Consider the following 20,366-nt stretch of genomic DNA (forward strand, 5'->3'; position numbering starts at 1 on the left):
ATGACCATTTAAGGTTCCCTAAACTGCATAAAGCACCACATCAGAGCTATCAACTCGCGACGGCAACCCTTTCTCCCAAATAGCTAGAGAAAGACTACACTGGGGCTACCAACCTTGATGGCCACTCTTCCTCCCGAATGGATAGGCTAACCCCACTAGGATCTATAGTGACTCCCTTTCCTCCCGAGTAGCTAGGCCGAACACAAATAATAGGATCATGTCATATTCGCCGATTCACAAACCATGGCATAGAAGCTGAATCATTTATTATGAATTATCCTCATCATCTCGTTATAGGGGTATAACAATGTCCTTAATCGATTTAGAAAATCAATTTCAATTCAACGAAACCCGTTCGTAGGATAAAACACCTCAAATATCCAAACCGTCGAATTCAAGTTTAAGGCATCCCTTAAAGGGGTACTCCATGTTCCAAGTTCAAGCTTTCTAATTCAATTTCAATCACCCTTTATAGGAGAAATCATGAATACATATATATAGAATAATACACATATGGTTTAATGCAGGCTTGTCCCTCACGCACACAAACCTTGTAAAAGAAACCATTTTTAAAGGTTGAAAAGTATGTTCGAAAAGGGACATACCTCGGTTCGCGCTATAACGCTACCAAACGGATTTTTTGAGGTTCAACAATTAATCTACAATGATTAATAATCACAAAGTTCATAACTTTAACCAAAACCTAAGAGTTCCCACCCTTATCGAAAAATTAGGTTTTTTGTGCCCAAAACCGTGCTCTTGAATCCCCCATGAATCACCCATGGATTCTTATTATTTTTAATACCCTATATTAGTCTAAACCATCTAAATAACATCAGTATAAATCAAACATCATACCTTTAAGAAGTTTCTGAAAGTCTCCTTCAATTTCTCTTTCTTCGATTTTCAAGAATCTGTTATTTTGAAGGATGAACTAGTGTTAATTTGATATTAGATTGATGTAGTAATGATGAAAATTGATCAAGAACTTACCTTATAAGTTTTGGGGAATCTTTAGGGTCGTTTTCTCTCAAAAAGTCATCCAAAATGAAATGGGGAAGGGTTTTGACGAAGTTGGGCTTTTATAAAATTCGGGAAAAATCGCACCAGGCACAAAATGGCCTGGCACGGCTCGTAGAGCATTGCGGACCACCCCGATCTAGGCATATTTTACTAAGCCTGCTGATTTTCCATTTCTCTGAAAAATTGGCTTGGCACGGGGCGTCGCGACCCGCATCGCGCTAGGCCAATTTTTCACTGTTTCAGCAACGTTCAGTTAATTGGGAATAACTCCTAGTACAGAGCTCCATTTGAACTCAGCCATATATGATTGGAAAGGTACTTCAAAGATCTACAACTTTTATGTTTTATGTCTTTTCAAATTCCCAATGGATACTCGTGTAAACAAGCTGGAACTCAGACCTACCTTAAACTTAATTGATTCTATCAAATCTTATGCACCTACTATTCGTCTTGCTCTTAAAACAACTATTTCTACCCAAACTCATCCCGTAGGACTTCATATGGATAAATGTCACATTAATACTCATTTAACACATTCTAACCCGAATTTACAGAGTGTTAATCTAATTGGCATTTTTCAACTTTAAATGAGAATTACAGAGTGATGAGAACACATAAGTAATCAAATAAGAGATTCACATCACACATAACGATCAAATCGATCAAAATGAACTACTAGGCAATGCCCACATGCTTTGGCATTCTTACATTGAAATTAACAATTTGAATACGTCACAACTCACAAATACTCAAGCATGGAACCGGCACCTGTACACGTGCTCATCACCTCACAAGTACGAGACCCCTTTTTTTACCCACTTCCCTTAACATTAGTTAATTTACCAACCAAACACTTTAAATAGAGTCAAATAAGGTCCCAACTTGCCTTAATTTCTAAGTTCGAAGCTCACAACTTCTCAAAGCCTCCGAACAGTCTCAATTTATTCAAATATGTAATCGGCGTAAGCATACGAGTATGTAGACAACCATATTGCTATAGTTATAATCGGCCGAGCCAAAAATTCAACCCAAAAGTCAAACCCGAACCCTCAAGGGCAAAAGTAGAATTTTATCCAATAAAAAGTTTAGCCATTGCCTATCAAGTCTAAATCCAGAAAATAACTCAAATCCAACTTTGAATCAACCTCCAAATCCAAAAAAGGAGAACTCTTCTAAATGGCAACGTACAGTCGAGTTTTGGGGCAAGATTTGTTAATACAAAGTGAATGAATAAATAGAGACATTGGCATATACATATACCGATGTTAATTAATAACTATTTACAGGATTGTGGCAAAATATTAGGCTTAGCAACTATTACTGAAGGGAAACCCTCAAATTCCATGGAATCAATTCAACTGAGTACCAAGAAGAAGAAGCAGCAGCAGCAGCTTACAAGGAGAAATGAAGAAGACGACGCTAAGAGGGAACAAATCATTTCAGACACTTCGGAAAAACCTAAGAGCAATCTTATTTTGTCTCTAGGCGACGTGGCACAATCTAAGAAGTTAATCAGAAAGGGAGGAGGTCGAATTATGGCAATCTGATTTCAATTACAATTGTACATAGAAGAAGCATATTGGAAGCTTCTTCTCACGTGCCAATCATGCTTAAGAATATAAGTTGTTAAAGTAGTTATACGGTGTACAAATAATGGTAGGACAAGTGTACAGTAGTATTTTCTTTCTTATTTATTTTCTACACAAAATACATGTACAAATACCGAGTTTTGGATTCAATACAAGCATCAGAAAATTTCCCCAAATACTTTTCTCTTCAATCTTTCTACTATTGTCCGGATAAAAGGTGTAATGGATAGCAAAATCCTACCAAACGAACTAAGAAATAGGAAAACTTAAATATTCAACTCCTAATTTCACGTTTGTCACCTTACAAATCTTCCAAAAAAAATCACACCCATTCACCAAGTATTCAATGAGTTCAGACCATTTCATGCCAATAACATGTATATCCCAACATATATTTGTGTATACCCATATATATCACTATTACATTTGTTGTAATAGACAACATCTACAACATTTGTATGTTGCAGTCTATATATATATATATATATATATATATATATATATCAATGTATGTCACACACAAGCTTCATGGATATTCAAATAGATACATGGATATACAAAGGGATATACACTTATATATGTGCATACATACAGGGATATATGAAGATATACAAAAATATAAAACAACCTTGACCACCAAAATCCGAACCAAACCACGTCAAATCTTCACCAAATGAACTCCAATTTCAAATTTAGCTTCCCAAAGATATGTTTTCAAACTATTGAAACAACATCCATTCTATTTAACAATGCTTTTCAGATTTCAAACCCTCAAACTTCAATAATTGAGTTTTCAAACTTTTCAAGTTTCTGCTCGTTAATGATGTATGCCTTTTGTACGAGTGGGAATAGTGAAGGAACCGTGTGTTCTTGTAGCCATGTAAGTTGAGAGATGTGTGTTTAATTAACTATGTATGAAGTCTAAAATGCTGGTAGTGTGCTAGGATGTTGATTCGAGAGAGATTGAAAAAGAGAGGAGAGCGATTTCATTGATGTAGCAAATTGGGGAAGAAGACACATTTCTCTCTCCTTTTCAAAGAGTTTTTCACTTGGGTATAGGTTACCAAGTTTCGGATAAAAATATCAGCGTGGGCTTGATCTTGCCAATGATAAAAAAAAAAAATTGGCCATTTTATGCTAATTATTTACTCAATTGGTACTTCTTTTCCAAATAATTGTGACTTGTGACAAATTATGCAGTCGTAAAATATGTAATATTAATTTCTCTCATTTAGTCAACAAAATCCAAATGGTAGAGTCACTACCCCTTTTTTTTTTTGGATAATAGTGATGTTTGTGTCAGCTTTCCTACACCTCGACTATTTTATTAAATATTTTCTATTACCTGCCTGCATGGGTATAATATAACTCTCCTCACCAAGACTTAAATAGATAAAAAGAATCACATAGTTTTTTTATATTGTTAATTAGTCACTGTTTCTCGAAACTCTCCTTTTTGTCTCATAAAAATCTGAAAACTCTATCCATACGGTAGAATAGATTTTTTGTGAGAAAGAGCAAATCAAGATGGTATTAATCTGATAAAGAAAAAGAATAAGCAATGCCACATTTTGTTTAAACCTAACCCGTGATTAATTGCATGAAATGAATTAGGATCTTAAGGGAAATTAATAATTGACTAGACAATTTCTCGTCCAATTAATAATTGTATCGTTTTAGATCGGGGAGGTCAGTTCCAGCAAGAAAATGCATGATTAGTGAAAGGGCTCTAGCTGCCTCATAGGCTGGTACTTGATGTCCTGCCCCTCTCACCGTAACAAATGTCATGTCTCCTTTATATACTTGTGTATATCCACCAACCTATAGATTTAAAAAAAACAATGCAACATAAAAAATGGAAAATCAATTCAAAACATGAAAATAAGATTGAAATATTATACTAATAAATAATAGCAATCCTTACTAGGTTTTGGCGCTACTATTCAATAAAATGAAAGTCTTTTAGAGGCTAATAATATGATTACCTCTTCATTGAGGAACCAGGGATGCCACGGAGTTTTGGTAGGAAGATTCATTATCTTAATAGATTTCTTGGTTGAAGTAACAGGCACCCTTCCATCAGTGTCACCGCTGCATTTTCAGAAGTATAACAAAGTTCAATAGCTTGTTTACAATTAATAAGCTCCTTTTTTAAGAAAAAAAATTACTTTTACTAAGCAAATGGGTATTAGAATCCCCTAATTATTCAAAATCAAGGAGGTCACAACGACAATCTGAAGTACCATCAATTGACGTACAAAGCACATTTAATTTGACCTTCAAGTAATCGAAATATGCAATTTAAGTCTTTTTCTTGTAAAAAAAAAAAAAAAAAAAAAAAAAAAAACAAAGAAATTAGCTATAACATCGATTAATTATCCTTGTGTTATATTAAGTTTGTATTGCAACCCCAAATTTGACAATGATATAGTTATAAGAATATTGCATATATAACATACTTTTTACATAAATGAATCAAAAATGTAGCACGCAATTTAATTATTCGAAGGTTAAATTAAATTCATGTGTTGAGTCATATATCAAAGGACCAAAATCAGAATTTACCAATAAGCGAGGAACCAAAATGCTATTAAGAAAAAGTAACATAATTGCAATTGCATAAATCACTTAAACCTCCCATGTCCTCGTTTTTTAAGATTCTTGCATAATAACCTCAAAATCCACCATTTTAGTTATAACAGGAGAACCGAAGTAAATAAGAATACATAAAAGGAGAAAGCATCCTGTTAGTTCCAAAAAAAAATTCCTCTTAGTTACGAAACACTTATTGGTAACAGGGTATTTTAATCTACTTACTAAATAATCAAACATATAAAATGAGATAATATAAACGTGAAAGAAAGAAAAAATAGTAATAAGATGCCCAACAAAAGAAAATGATGCTTGGAGAATACAGTGGTACCTGAATATCCACACTCGAATATCATTTGCCATAAACTCTCTGAGAAGAGGAATTACGGTTGATGGGCTGTCTGTCCAATTTGTTAGGATGTCACTGCAATTTTTATTTTAGCATAGTTTCAGTTTAATCCCAAATTAAAAAGGGCACAAAATTTATAGGAATCCTTAAATATCAGTACTTAGTAGTACTAGTATTATTTTCTAGCATTAAAGGAGCATAAAAGTATAATAATGGCTAAAATTATTTGAAAAAATACCTGCAAGGCTGCCAAGTAGCATATTTAATGTTGGTAACATTGGCATGGAGAGCCTTCTGAACATCAGGCCTATTCATGTAGGCAGTTGTGTAGTCGTCACTGCATGGATCGATCACTAACTGCATCGTACGCCATATTGTCAATGATAATTTGTGTACAAATAATAAACATACTAATGCTGAATTTATTCTTTCAATCAAAAGTAACTTGTGAACAAAATATATATCTTCAAATATGAAAGGAAAAAAAGACAGTAAGGTCGTAATTTAGTGTTTGTTCATTTGTTTGTAGCTTTATTTGCGACTACTCTGATATAATTACTATAGCACTATTCTGTCTACCAGAATGAATGTAGCTAGGAAGTACTAAGCTACATTTACTCTAACATGATGAAACTTGATGTCTTAATTACCCAAGAGTTTAAGTTCTATGCAACTGTGTACTTATAATAAGAGGAGTGTTTAGCGGTAAACTAGAATCAAATTAAATTGAGCATATAGAAATTCTATATTGTCAGTGACTTAATATATATAAAAGCTTAATCCATTATGCAATTCCCTTTTCATAGTATTAAGTTGTCTGTCTAAATTCAAGTTAAACCTGTGCAAGCTCAAAAATTGAAACACTTACAGAAGGCTTCTTGGGATGGGAAGTGAGGTTGGAATTGTGGCAGTGTGGAGCATATATGGCGTAGATATCAAGGGGGTGAGTACCATATTCTGCAATACCTAATGCCACCTGGCACTTATCTGATTCTTCACTCTCTGGGACTGTGAACTTGCATTCCTTCTGGATTTCAGCTTCAACTTCATCAGAAATTAGGGCATGACTTGCAAAATACTCGTACATTCCTCTTGTATCTGTCTCATCATTAATCACTGCATTACCAATCTGCAACCACAATCATTAATTAAAATACTTCCTTCATCCCATAATAAGTGTTATCTTAACCAAAAAAAATTGTCCCGTAATAAGTGTCACGTTATGAAACCAAGAAATAAATTGGCTAGTTTTTTCCAACTCTAATCTTAAACAAAAACTGACAAGTTAAAGTAACATGTAAATGATGATTGGAAAAGCTACATAGTAACTTGGTATTGTCGGATTCTCAATGTCAAAAGGATTACTACTTGTGCATGCTCTAATCAAGAAGAAAAAGTACTTTATTTTTATTATATAGGGGTAATTTAGTAAACTTCACATCGCACTATTGATTTCTTAATATGCATGTTTTTTGCTAAGGTGACACTTGTTATGGGATGCAGGGAGTATATATTTAGTCATGATTAATGATTTAATGAGGAGGTGTTGAAAGTTGAGGAAAATAATTAGCAAAATACATCATGTTTATTTAGATTTTATATTTCTAGAAGAATATGTGAAAACTGACCGGTAACATAAAGAATTTTGCTAAATAGGGAAATCAGAAGGACTTGAATATTTTGGGTTGAGAAAAGCTTCAGAAATCATTGAATGATTCTTTAGGGAGAGAAATGAGAATAGCATTTTAAAGAGTTTATTAAAAGTTGAGGGGGTTGATCGTACTCTTGAAAACTTTAGGGAGACTATTTTAATATCTTTTTGACAAAAAGTACCTATACGAATTACGGTGGCTTCACGCCTCACCCACTCTGATCCATATTTTTGTCGTAAGTATATGTATATACTCTTCAATTCGTTTATTAAATGAGAAATATTTTAATACAACACGTACATACTTAACTACAACATGTTACGATAAATAACAGCAGTAGTCAAAGGCGGATTCAAGATTTTAGTTTTATGAGTTCAACCTTTAATGTTCTTAGCATTAAAACGGTTGTATTTTTAAAATTATGAATTCATATATACTATTTATGGCAATTTTAATAGATTTTTAAACATAAACTTATACTACTTCGCAGGAAAATACTGCTTCTAGATGAACCCGCTACTCCAATAATAAGAATAAGAATAAGAATAATAACAACAATAATAATAACAATAACAATAAAATGTGGCATGACGATTAAGTAAAAATTTAATCACACCCGGTTTTTTATTTTAAAGTATGCACATTTACCGTATTCTTAGTTGATTACAGTTTTTATTGTTTTAAACGAGTACCTTCTGATAGGACCAACAAGATTTACCGAAACATACATTACATCAAATTGGCTTTTTCCCAGACATTTATGACACTACAACATTTTGTAAAAAATCCTCTCTCCCTAAAAAGATTATCTTAGTTTAACTTGGTATGAAGTTTAAAAAATAAATGAAGTCTTTTAAAATGTGTGATTCAAAACAAGTTTTAGATATTTGTGTGGCTGTAAATCATCTTATAAAGTTAAATTGTTTCTAAATTTAAAAATGCGTCAATCTTTTTGGGATAAACTAATAAGGAAAGTAAGATATTCTTTATGGGACGGAGGGAGTAGTTATCTTCATACTATCAGTTAGGGGTGTATATGGACCGGGTTGGTTCGAATTTTTCAAATACCAAACCAAACCAAACCAATTGCATCAGGTTTTTAAATTTATAAATCAAACCAAACCAATAAAATTCGGATTTTTCAACTTCGGGTTTTCTCGGGTTATTCGATTTTTTTGGGTTGTTCGGGTTTTTTTCCGAAAAAGTCTTCATACAAAACATATGACTTTTACTTCAAATATTTCTTCAGTCCTAATAAGATTCAACTATATAACTAAGGTGTTTCTTAAGAAAATATCACAAAACGTGAGATGGGTGATGACGTCGTATTAAAATATTCAACAAAAAAGATAATAAATCAGTTAAAATAAGTATTGCTAATTAAGAAGCCATAAAGAAAATGACTTTAACCTAAATACTAAGTTATGCTAAAATAAGTACGGCTAATAAGTATTAATTGCATGACAAAGAAAAAATTAAGCTATGTATTTTTACACTCTAAACTAATTATGCAAAATTAAAGAATAGATATCCAACATTACTGTCATTCCTAGTGTTAGAATTGAATTTCTGTTGTTAGCATTAGTGTTAAGTTGGTTTTCATTTGGACTTTATTTGAGTTACTAACATCCATGGGATATAAAACTTATTGGCATTCAAAATTCTAAGTTCAAGCTTAAAATAATATGATAAAAGATGAAAAACTATGAAAAAATTTAAGATCTATTTACAAATTACATTACAAATAAATATTTTTATGTATAAAATATTTTAAAGATCGAATACACGTAATGTCGGGTCGGTTTAGTTCGGTTTGACTTTTTTTAGCTAAAACCAAACTAAAACCAATTATGGTCGAGTTTTTTTTTTCAACACCAAATCAAGTCAAACAAAACCACTAGTCGGATTTTTTTCTCGAGTTATCAGTTTGGTGCGATTTATCGGTTTGCTTTGTACACCCCTACTGTCAGTACTCAGTATTAAACATTTTGAAAAAGACATATTGGAGTCATTCATACTCACTATCACTTTAAAAAACTACTCATTTGATCCAGCTGTCCTCGACAGCTATTTTTCTTTCTAGTTATAAAGATTTGAACACCTTGTATAACATGGAATTAACTAGCTTATGGTGATTCCTAGCTTGTGTACTTACGTTAGTACACAAACATTAAGTACAGCTAAGCAGTTTACAGCTGTATGATCTGTTATTACGTAAGTTCTTGGATATGCAATTTCTGCTAAAATATATCTTTAAGAAGTAATCCTTTTGCCCAATAGATGGTAAACATTGTTTCTAATAGACTAGGCAACAGAGAGAAGTTATTATGTTATTGTCTTCATGAGCTTCTTTAGCACTTAAGCAAACTTTATAAGTTTTATTAGTCAACAAAGTCCAGCCATAGTTCATTTTAGTTTATTTTGCTTTGTTGCATTTACTAGTATGGTAATATGGACGGTTATCCCTCTTTTCCACTATAATTGACCAAAGCAACTTTCACCAAAGATATTTTAATGTGCGATTACTTATAAAGTACATACTTCGCCCATCCAATTTATGTGATATTGTTATACTGGAGATATAATTTTAAAAATATAAAGGTTTTTTAAACTTGTGGCCTAAAATAAGATTAAATATTTGTACGGCTAGAAATCTCTCATTGAGGGTAAAATGAGAATTTTCAAGTTAAATTGTTTTAAAATATAGAGATGAGATTATTTTGACACAGACTAAAAGAAAAATAAAGAGAGTATTTATCACTTTGATCAAGTATCTGAAAAGTTGATGGGATCAGATTATATTTTAACAATCAAAATTAGCTTAATCCTAAGTGAATTTTGTACCTTGAATCTCATATACATATTATGGACCCAAACAGATTATGCCTTATGATATTGAGAATACATGTATCCAATCCTAGCTAGCCTGGAACTGAGATGCTGTAATTGTTGTAAAAATCTCTTAGTAGTCGATATGTTATGTAATTAATTACCAAATTATATATATGTGCTTTTTTTTTTTTTTAAGACAAAATGGAATTATGGATAAACTAATTGTGGAGCCTGTTGCATGTGATACTAACTTGTTCATTGCTGTCAAGAAAAAATATGGCCATGCGAAATAATTGAAGCAGGATCAACCACGTGCTCTAACTCCTAACATGAATTGTCATTAACTCATTATCCGTGAAACTTCCATACTCTTGTTATTCTTTTCAATTTCAATAACTGCTCCATGTTCAGTTTTAAAAAAAACAAATGTTTTTGTAAGATCTAAATCTAGAAATTAAAATATAATATATATCAATCATGTAAGTCTCCAACATTAGTCAACTCAAAGGCAAAAACACACACACACATATAAGGTTAATTATACGGAAATTTGAGAAGAAGAGACTTACCAAGATTCCTTTAAGATTAATGATATTCTTTTTGGCCTTCTTGTTGTGATATAAAATTGTATGTGCCAATTGAGGTACATAATGCCCTGCATAACTCTCTCCAGATATGTAAAAATCTCTATCCTTGTATTCTGGAAATTTTTCGAGCCAATTTATTAAGAACCGGTAATTATCATTAGCTGTTTTTCTATCTCCTCCAACTTTAACATCAGTGGAAGTGTTAGAGTATGAAAATCCTACTCCCGCCGGAGACTCCACGAACAACACATTGGCAGCTAATAATATTGATCAAAAGAGAAAGAAATTACTTGTTAGAAAAAGATAGTGTGTGTGTGTGTGTGTGTATATAGTACTTAATTATACTTAATTATCTATTTGGGTGAAAAGGCAAATAGCTTTTGAAATTTACCATGGTTCCATGCGAAATTATTTTTGTGAAGTGTTTTTCCATCACTATTTACTCTAAATGGTCCAAGTTCTTGAAACGCACCATATGCAAGAGAAGAACATCCTGGACCTATCAAAAGAAAAAGAAAAAAAAGAATAAGGTTTAACCAAACAAGAAAAAAAATTGAAGCTAAAAACAATAAACCCATAGTTTGAAGTTAGAAAGCATTAACTAACATATAGTGACAGAGATTTTTTTGCATTGTCGGTGTAATTTAACTTATCAAGTCTAGTGTTTATTGTGGAGATTTACCCTCAAAACTCAAATCACTTAGAAAAAGAAAAAAACAAACTTGGAATGTTTATATTCCGTATAATGCAAGCATATATGACATATTTAGACATTGTAAGTTTTAGATTAAGAGTTTAAATTTTATGCGTTAATTGTGTTAATATTAACTTTTATACGTAATAAATATTAATTGATAACATGGTAAAAATTATTATAATGTATTAAATTATACGGACAACATAAAACTTCTTACACTGTCCATTTATACAACTTAAATAATTACCTCCGTTAAGCCAAAGAAGAAGGGGTAAAGATTCCTTAGAATGTTGAGCTTCAACAAAATAATAATAGAAAGCTCTTCCAGCGGATTCATCAACTGTAACATATCCACCATACTGCTCAAACTTCACTGGAGGTTGCCCCGGAAGTTTCTGAATTTTGTCATTCTCTTTCAAACCCTCTTGAGAAACCACAGTTTTTTTAGAAGCAGTATGAAGATATTGGAGATCATCAAGATTTGCATCAAAATGGCTTCTGTCAATGTTGGAATTTTGTTTCAACTTAGCCTTGTAAAGTTGGCTAAGGGCTTCACTTTGTGTCTTGATACCCCCTCCATTGATTTGAGACACAATGGTTGAAAGGAAGAGTGTGACCAATAAAAGAAGAGAAGTGTTGGACTTGAATGTCTCCATTAATAATAGTGTTTCTTTGTTTCTCTTTGACAAGTGCAGAAGAGAGTAGCCTTTATTGGGTTTTTATATCATTTCATATGTGTGGGGATCTCAACAGAAGAAACAACCAGGAATGGATCACGTATAATAATCCAAAATAAAAATACACGGTATATAGATAGTACTCTATATTTGAAAATGCTACTTTGCAGCATATAATGGTTATCCAAAAGATTTTTACACAATCAGGTAACTCATAAACAATTATGGGTAAATCATTATGATAAGCATTAATACATTACCTAGTAAAATAGTACTATTATAACTAATATGATGTAACAGGTAATATGATGTAACAATTATTTTACGATATCGGCATATATAAAGTACTATTATAACTAATATGATGTAACAGGTTAAACAACAAACTACACTGCGACAATTATTTTACGATATCGGCATATATAACTTAAATTTGTGTATTAATTATATTCTTGCAGAGTTAGACATTAATTCAGCAACATCGAATTCTCTCAATCCTTTTTCATGACTGTCTTACCTTTTTCATTAAATCTCTATTAACTAGTGCTAAAACCAATTATCTCTTGTCATTTGGAAGATATATATTACTTATCGTGTAAAGTAACCAGATAATATCATATACGTTTGGTGTGTAAATTATCCTATTTTGGTGAAATGGGGTCACGAAAAGAAACAATTAAGAGTGTGTGTGTGTGTGTCAAAGGTATGGGTGGTACGTAGAGGAAGAGTAGTTGTCAAAAAGGATTGCGAAATATTAGAATAAGGAGGTGGTTAAGGATTCCTCTCGTTAGAGTTTGTTTCAAAAGAAACTATTCTTTTTCAAATTTTTGGTGAGTTTGTTTTGACAGGGAGACCACTGGATTTATATCCTTGAAGGGGAAAAGTCTAAAAAGGAAGAAGAGGATAACAAGAACCTAATGAATGTAGACACCATAAGAGGAGAGCTAAAATCCAAAACAAGAAAAAATTGATCTGTCATTGGCTGGATAAATTTTGTCTTCCTGTGCAATATAAGAAATCAATAATTGGTCCCTTCAACTTTTCTGTGCAACACGAACCAAAAAAATAGCTGGTCGAATATTGTTTCTTTAATTTACCTAAGTTGCCCATCTCTTTGTATGGATTTTCCTGTTTCTTTATCATTATTACCAAAAAAATTTTTTTTTTTTTTTTTTGACTTCAACAACTTCTTTGCTTTATATCTCCAGTTTTTATTCTAGTCTTGACTCTTTTCTTGCCTGAATTAGACGTACTAGAATCATACCTATATCAAAATATAAAAGAAAATAGTCCATTCAAACGTAAATAGACTCGTGAAATGCCATTAAGTGGAAGGAAATTTATAGATGTAGAGATGATATCAAGTCACATCTGTTTTAGTCCCGTTCCAGACTCCAGAGATATGACATCTTGAAATTAAATTTATAATTTTATTTAAATTTAAAACTGCATACTTAAATTGATAAACTCATATGTTCAAGGGACAATAACATGCATGTGCCACAAATTTTTTCGGTTCCCTGTCCTTTAAGAACATGTAAAATTCCACTACCCAAAACGCCTAAGCTGGCAACAGCCAGCCCATAATAAGCTAAAGATATTGGCCCATGTACTCAGCTTGAGGCCAACAGACAGTTCATTACAGATGGATAAATTAACAAATGGCCGTTTTAAACATCTATTATCGATAACGGGCAATTCGCAGGAATGTCCTTATTTTGGGCTGGTCTTTAATTTTTGGCCTTCGTTAGAACCTCTTAGTTTCGGGTTCGAAACCCGCTTAGTCAAACATTTTGAAAAAAATTCACAAAACAGAGTTTTGCATGATTCAGGCAGAATTTCAAACTCTACCTTAAGGCAGAGTTTTCCTTAAGGGAGAGTTTTGGGCAAAACTCTGCCTTAAGGCAAAATTTTGCCTGAAAGTAAAATTCTGCCTAAATGACTTTCATGTTGTTTTGCATATTCTCAGCATGGAAAGTTGGCAGCTCATCCATGCCAGTGCTTGCTTTCTCAATCAACCCATTTACGTTATCATGCACAACCATCACTGCTTGCAATTTTACAAACATTAAGCATTTAGAAAATAGAAATTCAAAATGCAGCAAAAGCTACTTGAAAGTTCTGCCTTACAATTCTACCTTGTGAAGGCAAAATTCTGCCTTAGGGCAGACTTTTGAAGGCAAACTGCTGCCTTGCGAAATTCCTTCTTTTTTTTTTACTGAGCTGAGGTTCGAACCCAAAACCTTGAAGTATAGGCGAAGGACAAAAATTAAAGACCACCAATTTGAGGGACAAAAATTAAAGACCACTCCAATAGAAGGTCAATCCGCGCAAAAAATTGATCGATAACATTAGCCACTATTTTTAAAGGTATTGTAAAATTTAGCCATTTTTTTATGCGAAAAAAGTATTGAACAAAAATATCAAAGCTAAATAAAAAACTACTCCACGATAATTATACAGCATAGCATAATATTTTGTACCTGGATAATCATATTTTTCAGTTTATACTTGTATAATAGTTCTTTTTTGCAACACGTATTTTAAATTCTTATACTCTTTTTTCAAATGCATGCTTATACGTTATTATACAGCCATTAACTCGGGAATGTTTCAATGTTAAAACGCGAGGTATAACACCTGAAGCGTCTGGTGGAGCTGGAGGGTGCTGGGGCTGGGGTTGAGGCTCAGCAGTACTCGCCAGAAATAGGCCTTTAGTGGAGTACTCGAGATTGAGGCACATCATTGCGGTGCTCAACTGACCGTTTTGCCCCTCTTTGTCTTGCCACTTTTGGGCTGCGTCGCCTTTCTATGGGCATTTCTGAAATACATAACACCGCGGTTAAAGAAAGAGAATATGTATTATGGCTCTTTATCGCGCGTCTCTGAAGAAGAAGGCCATTCATTCCTAAAATAACATGCTCTTGTTTATAAGTGTGGCGCGCAATACTCATAAACGACTCTAATAAAATGGCTCGTAGACAGCACTAAGATAAAGACTGCTCAATATACATCACGATCGGCCGGAGGAGCAAACAGCGAGGTACCCGATGTACATGCTGAGCCTGTGTAGCCATTTTCATTCCAGCAAGTGAGCACATTATAGCTTCTTTCATGGTCGCACATTAGTAGTGCCTAATCTCGTCGAGCCCGACAACATTTATATCATCATAAATAACGATCGTGCATCCGTATACACGAGCCGGCGGGGGGCCCCGCGGGGAGTGATACAAAATATGCGCGTGGTATGGGCATCTAACACGTGCACAACTATCTACAAGCCTCACAGAAGGAGACGAATATGACATATAGGCGAGACGGGGACCCCGCCCGTACCAATATGTATGTACACAAAAGAATAATACCCAAAAGGCGCGAGCCGGATGAAATGGAGCTCATCTATGTTGTGCGCGCCCCCGATCTCACTAGGGTGTGATGGGCACCCGACCCCATATTCGGGCGAGCGAACCCGGCCCGACTCTTCCAGCCGCACACTGTGAACTACCACCGTTTTTTTTTTTGACTAAGTTAACATGCAACACCGTTATGAACATAGGCTAATAAGGCTTTACGGTCGTACTGTTAAGCGACGGGGACAATCGGGGTACAGTAAACTCTTTGTGCATATCGTCTACGAGCCTCTAAACATAGTACATATACGCAGGAAGGGCGAAAGTCTTTGCGGGTGCCCGAACATAGCAAAAGTAATGCAAGGAGGCGAACCGAGCAGCGGGGTATTTACAAAAAATCTTTCTTTGAGAGAACTCCGGGGGATCGACTCCGGCTATAGCACGACTGCGCGGCATGAAACGCGAGCGTCCACAAGAAAGGGACGTCGGTACGAATAGTGTACCGAGTATGTAAGACATAGAAAATAACATAAACGGGAGCATAGATTATAAGTAACAATATCGAGGGGTCATGGATATGCGAGATAAGAAAGTAACTTTGTGCGTAGGAACACCCCTTTCGGACAGGATGTAGGCATGCTTGTTTTTCTTTTTAAAAAATAATTTCTTTTATGAACCGCCCGACGCGTTTATATACTATCATAGCATAGCATAGTGTACACGTATCTTAGCGCCTTTCGTGCATCATAGTATCAACGCGTAGCATATTATATCATGGTTGTCTGTGTAGCATAACGTAGTATATCATAGTATCATAGCACCGAACGGTGTCGCTCGCCCACATAGCACGGAATATATGTATTTAACCATGAATCACGTTGTCACGCCCCGACATACTGGGGTGTGATGGGCACCCGACCTCGCCGAGTCGAGCGAACCATCGCGTTGGCACGTTCTGGCTGTGTTTCAAAAAAATTTTTAAAAAACAGCAGGCTTTGAAACAATAATCGTGTAATTACATGCACAAAGCTTAACATTTTACAGTGTCTTGCTTTGACACGCACTATCCACGAGGTTCTTTGTACGCAAAGTCTCTAACATATGCTAAAACCATGACACGAACACTTTGACTCGGCAACACTCCGAGAACGGTGTTCGCCCAGTCTGCCAGGATAACTAACAAGTCTTCTCTTCGCTCCTGGATGTACTGCGTGTATGAAGCTTATGACCCCGAAGAAGGAGGGTCGGTCTGAATATGCGGGTATATAAGCGATAATAAGCGATAAGTCAGAAAAGTACATCGAGAAAGCAAGTTTAGGTTACACGACATGAATTAAATATTTAAGTAAAATAGTCCCTTGAATGACGCTTCGACTTTATCAATAATAATGGTGGCCCGCCCAGGCATTGCGCTTCCGGCATAATGATAATGACTGATAATAATAATAATAATAATAATAATAATAATAATAATAATAATAATAATAGTAATAATAATAATAGTAATAATATGATATTAATCCCCGCCGGATTAGCGGGGTCCGGCATCCGTCTATCTATTTATTCGGACATGCGGCCCCGGCGTAAAATGATGGCCCGCCAGGCATGCGGTCAGGCATGCATTATCCGGCCCCATCCGGACATCTTTATTTTGCGACATCATAGCCGCCGGGCGTATGCGCTCGCGGTGTCGGCTACCACAGCCCCGTCGGGCATACCATTTTTCAGCGACATAATACCGATAAACCTGCGTTTACATATTAATAATAGTAATAATAATAATAAAATATAGCACCCCGCCCGGAGTGGTTTTTAAAAAGTTTTATAAAATATCGCACTCCGCCGGGTGGTTTATGCCTTTCCCCTTCGGGAGTGGTTTTAGAAAAAGCCACAGAAAATAATATATGCGCCCTTCGGGGTGGTTTTGAAAAGTTTAAATAATAAAATATCACACTCCGCCCGGAGTGGTTTTGAAAGGTTTATAAATTATCACTTAATGGAGTCATCTATGAAGTTTCAAGGCGGTTCGATCACGTTCACCATGAGATTCTGGGCAGATTTGAACATTTTCCGGAAACAGAACCATAGTATTCTAGTTCAATGTGTGACAGATAGTGGCATAAAATTTCAGAATCGGATTTCGATGAAAAGGCAAGAACTAACCCCAGGGCTGAACCAAGCCTAGTACACCTAGGACATGCCAAAAGGAAGGAGAGGGATAGCTTCACGTACACGGACGTCTTATGCTTGCTTTATCTCCAATCCGTTTCGCTGAGTCTGCCAGATAGTCGCATTTACCAGTTCTTATTCATGAGACTTTCAATCTTCAACCTTAGCCAATACTTGTCTACCGAAGTTTAGTGACATTTTGTAAACACACCATCCCAGAATATGGCTACGGCCAAAATATCAACAACAATACCAACGGGCACATCGACAATATAAACAACGATCCAAAAACACGTTCTGACATAAGTAGTCTTCCTTACTACATAGTATGTCAACTTTCAATCCAATTGCGCACATTAGAACCAATATCAACGTTTATATATTCATTCACTAATTTGAGATCATTTAAACATAACTAAGAGCATTTCAAGCTATATGTCCAATATTCGACCATTCATTAATTTGTGTTCATCCAATTCTCGTATGAAACAAAACCATTCTAGCATTTTCTACTTACTAATTCATCTCCAACAACAACAATTTACACCCTTAACAACTTCATGATCTTAATGTCATAGGAAGTCACATTAATGTGACATAACTCTTCCAATTCCATTTTCATGCAAACTTAACTTAATATAATCTTCGCTTACGTTATAATGATCCAAATAACGCAACTAACACGTTGAGCAAACCAATCCATCGCTATTCCTCTATCATATACCACACGGCCATAGGCCAATTTCCAACTTCATTCCATTTTCATTCAACTTTCATTCCCAATACAATTTCTACAATAACCACAATAGAAACAACATAGAATTCAACATCGTATGGACGTACAACATATATACATGCACGGCTATAAACCATTTTTTTGTGTCCATACAACAGACTTCCTTCTTTCTATATTTTCTATTCATTCCATGTTCCACAACACAAACAAACCTTCCAAACTTAATTAGAAAAGATGGTCCTTTGCTACTTCTCAAGTTTCTTCACTTACTAACTTGTCCAAACACAGCCAAAGAGCAATGGATTATCTTAGAAAATAATTGCTACGTTGTAAAGGGACCTTGAATTGGTAGGAGCTATGTAAAAACAATTTTTGAATCAGATTTGGAGGGTTGGTTTTTCTCCCCTCACTTAGCCGAATGGCTTGCTGCTTTTTATTCTTGAATTTTCTTGTTTTCTCCTTCTTTCTGCATCCTTGAAATTAAATTCTTGACCATTAGGTGGCCTTTAATAAATTCATCACATAGGATGAATTTTTGTTGGGCTTGGATCATGATGACGGACCATGGCCGGCCACCTTTTAAATTGGGCCTCTTATTCTATTTTTTTTTTTATCCATTTCAGCTTGATGCTTAGCCCGTATTTTTGGTGATTCATGAAACCATTTTCAGAACATTCCAATTTTGCCCTTAGTCCTTTCCAATATTTCCACGTCAAATAGCCTGTGCCAACATCACATGCCTGCCCAGTAGAATCCAATTAGAACCTTAATTCCTACGAATTCAGGAATTGTTTCAGTTTTACGCGTAAAATGCGAGGTGTAACACCGTGTCCCGGGCATCCCGCGTCGGGATGATAAGCGAGCCGACCGGTGGCAATGAAACATAGTTTCCTTCCCAATTCCCAAGTATCCTACCCCGCCCATTACGTATACGTTTTTCACTTCGATAGGTTATATAGCGTACGAGGAGAGCCTGAGAAAAACCATATATTCGTCGGAGTGACGTAGGGTGGGGACTCCGATTATATTATATTATGGAATAACTATGGGCGCTTGCCTCACACTGAAGGGACGATTAATATAAGGCGAGACTATCAATGGAGAGTAATAGCATGAGAAGAAAATATAAAACAGGGATGTAGAGCGTTTCATATACTTGGAATCTTAAAAACCAGGTAATATGTGGGATGAGTTGAGTTCAAGACATGCTTAACGTTCTCACCTCGTCACTAGAATCATGAACTTGGAACCTTTAATCCTAGGGTCATCATGGTCATAGTTTTCATGTAAATATTTTCTCCATAAGAGCATCATTCATGGCGTTGTAAAACTTGTTCATCGTCGTTGTTGTAAAACTTTGTACTTTCTTAGTAAACCTTTATTGCGAGAAAATACGAGCACTTTGGAAAGCATTTACTAACTATCGGAGGAAAAGAATCGTGCTAGGAATCAATGGATTTGTTAAAACGACTATTATTTAGTAGTCGAGAATAATACCCGAAAAACTTTCCTTATGCATAGAAGAGGAAAATAGGTCAAAATGGGACAGCAGAAATTTGGGAATAGTGGGCCCACCTCGAGTCAAATAGGGCGGCATATCAATTTTACGTATATTACAATTCATGGCGTCACTTGTGAGGTCTTAGGGTAATCGAGTCCTATTTGGGTAAGTTTTGGATGTTTAAGAAGTTTTTGGAGCATTTGAGCAAGTTCTAATTCCGTTCTCTTTGAATGAATAGTAGTTAATTTCAATCTCGGATTTCTAGAAAAGAAATTATCCCCGGAGCCCGTGTCCAAACCTACTACGTCCTAAGACATGCCAAGAAAGAGAAATAGAGAAGCACTGCATACCTCTTTTGTTTCTGCTTTATTCCGAATTCAAGTCGCGAATCCGTACAGAATCTACAAATTGGTCATGTTTACCAAACATAATTAGTGCCTTTAGCATTGAATTCTTAAATGACTATGGCTACCGAAATTTCGGCAGCACTTCCTCTGTAAATACATGTTTCCCAGATCATTTTAGCCAATTCTCATCAACAACAATCCGGGAATTCAACCCGGCCAAACTACTCGATCATAATATTACAACCATATTAACAATTTCCAATTT

The 20,366-nt window shown here is 34.9% G+C and overlaps 1 protein-coding gene across 1 annotated transcript; it reads right to left on the minus strand.

The window, feature by feature from the left end:
• Positions 1-4,181: 4,181 nt before the first annotated feature.
• On the minus strand, positions 4,182-12,048 carry LOC132063212 (serine carboxypeptidase-like 40). The gene is made up of 8 exons (XM_059455667.1): positions 11,569-12,048; positions 11,016-11,123; positions 10,607-10,881; positions 6,422-6,682; positions 5,792-5,910; positions 5,536-5,628; positions 4,598-4,703; positions 4,182-4,433 (listed from the first exon to the last, which is right to left on the minus strand). The coding sequence occupies exons 1-8, from the start codon at positions 11,975-11,977 to the stop codon at positions 4,272-4,274; spliced, it is 1,533 nt and encodes a 510-aa protein (XP_059311650.1). The 5' UTR covers positions 11,978-12,048; the 3' UTR covers positions 4,182-4,271.
• Positions 12,049-20,366: the final 8,318 nt, after the last annotated feature.

Source organism: Lycium ferocissimum, chromosome 7, assembly GCF_029784015.1.
Source record: "Lycium ferocissimum isolate CSIRO_LF1 chromosome 7, AGI_CSIRO_Lferr_CH_V1, whole genome shotgun sequence".
Lineage (NCBI taxonomy): Eukaryota > Viridiplantae > Streptophyta > Magnoliopsida > Solanales > Solanaceae > Lycium > Lycium ferocissimum.